At 49.6% G+C, this 3,279-nt stretch overlaps 1 protein-coding gene across 1 annotated transcript; it reads left to right on the forward strand.

The window, feature by feature from the left end:
- The first annotated feature begins 1,664 nt into the window (after positions 1-1,664).
- On the forward strand, positions 1,665-2,920 carry LOC9651709 (peroxidase P7). The gene is made up of 3 exons (XM_002972357.3): positions 1,665-2,000; positions 2,051-2,221; positions 2,271-2,920. The coding sequence occupies exons 1-3, from the start codon at positions 1,746-1,748 to the stop codon at positions 2,811-2,813; spliced, it is 969 nt and encodes a 322-aa protein (XP_002972403.2). The 5' UTR covers positions 1,665-1,745; the 3' UTR covers positions 2,814-2,920.
- The last annotated feature ends 359 nt before the right edge of the window (positions 2,921-3,279 follow it).

A 3,279-nucleotide genomic window follows, 5' to 3' on the forward strand; every position in this document is an offset into this window, starting at 1 on the left:
ACTCATTGGCCACATAAAGCACGTAGAAAGACGCGCGCGCTGATTGAAATTTGGCATAAGTGTTGAGCCGTGAGGGCGAGTGGGCGGGAGCCGTGAGGGCGAGCGGGCGGGCGGGAGTGCGCAGCGGCGACGGACGGGAGAGGGAGTGCGCTGGAGATAAAACAAAACGAAGGCCTGATGCCACATCATTGCCAGGTAAGCGGAGAGAGAGTGAATCAGGATGGTGTTTAACGGGAGGCGGTAATGAATGAAGTGGTGCGTGCCCTCTCTCTCTCTCTTTCATTCATTGCCTTTCATTCATTGAGAGAGAGGGCAAGCACCTATAAATGGAATCTTCCCGAGATGCGATTAGGAGGTCCCAGGTTCGAATCCCGTGGGCTCATTGTCCTTATTTGTTCGGGTTGAATTTGTGTTGTGTGATGTTAAAATAACTCTCGTCATGGTTAAAATTCTCATGCTAAGGTGGTGAAAGTGACAAAATCGACATGGCCTCTTATCAAACCACGTAGCATGCTATTCTCCAAGGGTTGTAGGTTCGTGGAAGCTCCGACTCGTACGTACCTTTTCTTTGTGACCACCGTGGTCGTAGGGTCGTGAGCGCCGTCGATCTTAAGACCCTGGGCTCTACATGATGAGGGCCGTCGATCTTACAACTGAAAGATTACAACCCAAAGATTACAACTGAAACAACATGATGAGGACCTTGTAGCGATGTTTTTTTTAATATGCTCTTCCACATATCTCTGCTTCTTGATAGTGGGCTTGAGAGATAACTTTTCTTTGACCCTACCAAGGCTTTGAGAGGTTTCTGTTTGGAAGTAAAAAGTAGTAAAAAGGATTTGATGTGACAAGTCAAATCGCGCTGATGTTTGCTCTTGGCCAACAATTGGCCGCCAGAGATTCTAATGCTTTCACTACGATGTGCGGAAGAGAACACGTGGCGCGAATTTGAGTTAAAGCGCGTTGGAGAATCCCTTAAATCCCGACCACTCGAGCTCATCTTCAAGGCCTTGTAGCGATGTTTGAAGATTAGATTAAACTTATATTATATTATGTTAAACTTTGTTTAGTAACAGTTAATTATTTTTTAATTATATAAATTAAATGAGTATTAAACGTTCGATACCCGTTCGAATCTGGTTGCGTTCGAATGTTCACATGCAAGTATGCCCGGGCCTCAACTTGGTGTGACTTGGTGTGAGGTACAAAAAAGATCCCTTTCTCTTTTTTGTACAAAAAAGAGAAAGAGAGAGCTGTACACACGTCATACTCCCCACAAGATCCCGGGAACTTCCCGCATGGCGAGTAGTCCTCCACAAAGTCGGTGATGATAGAGGTAAATTTCTCTTCCCTCAAATTTCTCTTTCTGTGGATCTTCAGCTAAGTCGTGTGGGGCATCCATCCACGTGTTGCGCCGCGAGAGCTCCAACTCGGCACTCTGAAGGTACCTGTCTGCTCGCATCATGGTCGTCTTTTTTCTTTTCGGTCTTAAGTGCGCTGCAAAATGCTCACTCGCCGGATATGTACAAAGAAAAGAACAGTACGAATAGGTACCGAACCTTCCACGAAGCCTCCCATTGGAAAGGCTTCCACGAACCTTCCATGTGCCTATAAATACGCTCGTCCAGTAGTAGTTTTCTTGCTGTTTCTTTACAGCCATCCCGTGTTCTCTTTCTTTAGAGTGCTAAGCCAAGCTTCTCTTCACACTTCCCTCAAATTCACGCCCACGTGAAAGAAAGATCACAATGCAGCGAGTCAAATTTCTAACTCCACTCACCTCGGCAGCGTTACTGCTCGTGTTACTGTTAACGTTGCTACGGCACTATGCAATTCACAAGGAATCACCAACGACGCCCTCGGAGCTCTCCACTTCTTTCTATGCTAATACTTGTCCCGACTTCCCCAAGATCGCTAGAAGCGTGATTCGCTCTGAAGTTGCCAATGACAGCCGATCCTCTGCATCCATCCTCAAGCTCCACTTCCGTGATTGCTTTGCTCAAGTAAGTACTCCAATAAGTCCCCGTTACTCATTTATTTGGCTGTCGCTCAGGGCTGTGACGGATCGCTGCTCCCCCAGGTCGGGAAGGAGCAAGGAGATGGACGCTCCACCAAGGGACTCAAAATCATCAACAATATCAAGCGCGCCGTGGAGACTTCATGCCCGGAAACTGTATCATGCGCCGACATTCTTGCTCTGAGCGCCCGGGAATCCGTCATAGCCGTAAGTGAGGTCTCCATTGATTTGAGTTACAAATGCTTTCTTCTTGCAGCTTGGTGGCCCGTCATGGACAGTTGAATTTGGTCGACGGGACAATCCCAGCTCCACGAGCGTCGCTGCCGCGGTGGACGCCATTCCCAGCCCAAATCTCACCGCAACGCAGCTGATTGAGAGCTTCCAAAAGCGGGGCCTTTCCAAGCGTGATCTCGTAGCGCTCTCGGGAGGCCATTCCATCGGCCAGGCCCAGTGCTCCACATTCAGCGCCCGCCTCTTCAACGGAACCGCAGGGGATAGCATCGATCCGGCCCTCAAGTCCCGACTCGAGAAGACTTGCCCTCCAACAGCCCCAAACAGATTGAACAATTTGGATCCCTCCCCCACCACGTTCGACAACTTGTACTTTCGAGCTGTCCAAGCCAATCAGTCGCTCCTCTTCTCAGACCAGCAGCTGTTGCAGAGTGACCTGGCGGGCTTTGTCAAGGAGTTTGCGGACAACCAGAAGGCATTTTTTATCGCCTTCGCCAATGCCATGATCAAAATTGGTAAGCTCTCGCCTCTCACGGGAGGACATGGTGAAATTCGAGCCTCGTGCTAGTTCTTATACGTCTATCCTTTTTCACTATACTCCATTACAACAAAGAAAATAAAACTTCACCTCAGTTCCATCCGCAATCTATGCTTCAAACCAGTGTGTCCTAGAAGATCTCCTGTAACAAACAGCTCCTACATTCCTCGGCGCTGTGCGTAGCGCGCTTCCATCGCTGCTCTGGCGGCAGGGGCCGGGATTTTGGATTCCTCCACCTGCAATGCAGCCTCGGCACCTTCCTGCTTGGCCCTGGTCTTCTTCTTCTTTCTTCTTAGAGATTCGCAAATGCGGGGGCAGTAGGACCTGGAAATCCTCGTCGGTGAAGTTCCGGAAACTCATATCCTGAATCGCAAGCTCCCGAGCTCTAGTCGCCCAATCCAGCTCGCCCGCCTTGCGCCGCTGCCTCTGATCTTCGTCATCCTCCTCCTCCGAATCATCGTCGTCAAAGAAATCCGGCTTCACTGGCGCCGGACGC

The sequence above is a fragment of the Selaginella moellendorffii genome, unplaced genomic scaffold, assembly GCF_000143415.4.
Source record: "Selaginella moellendorffii unplaced genomic scaffold, v1.0 SELMOscaffold_19, whole genome shotgun sequence".
Lineage (NCBI taxonomy): Eukaryota > Viridiplantae > Streptophyta > Lycopodiopsida > Selaginellales > Selaginellaceae > Selaginella > Selaginella moellendorffii.

Coding starts and splice junctions, on each gene's coding strand:
- LOC9651709 (XM_002972357.3), top strand. CDS start 1,746: ATGCAGCGAGTCAAATTTCTAACTCCACTCACCTCGGCAGCGTTACTG. Junction 2,001..2,050: donor TCCGTGATTGCTTTGCTCAA/GTAAGTACTCCA, acceptor GCTGTCGCTCAG/GGCTGTGACGGATCGCTGCT. Junction 2,222..2,270: donor CCCGGGAATCCGTCATAGCC/GTAAGTGAGGTC, acceptor TTCTTCTTGCAG/CTTGGTGGCCCGTCATGGAC.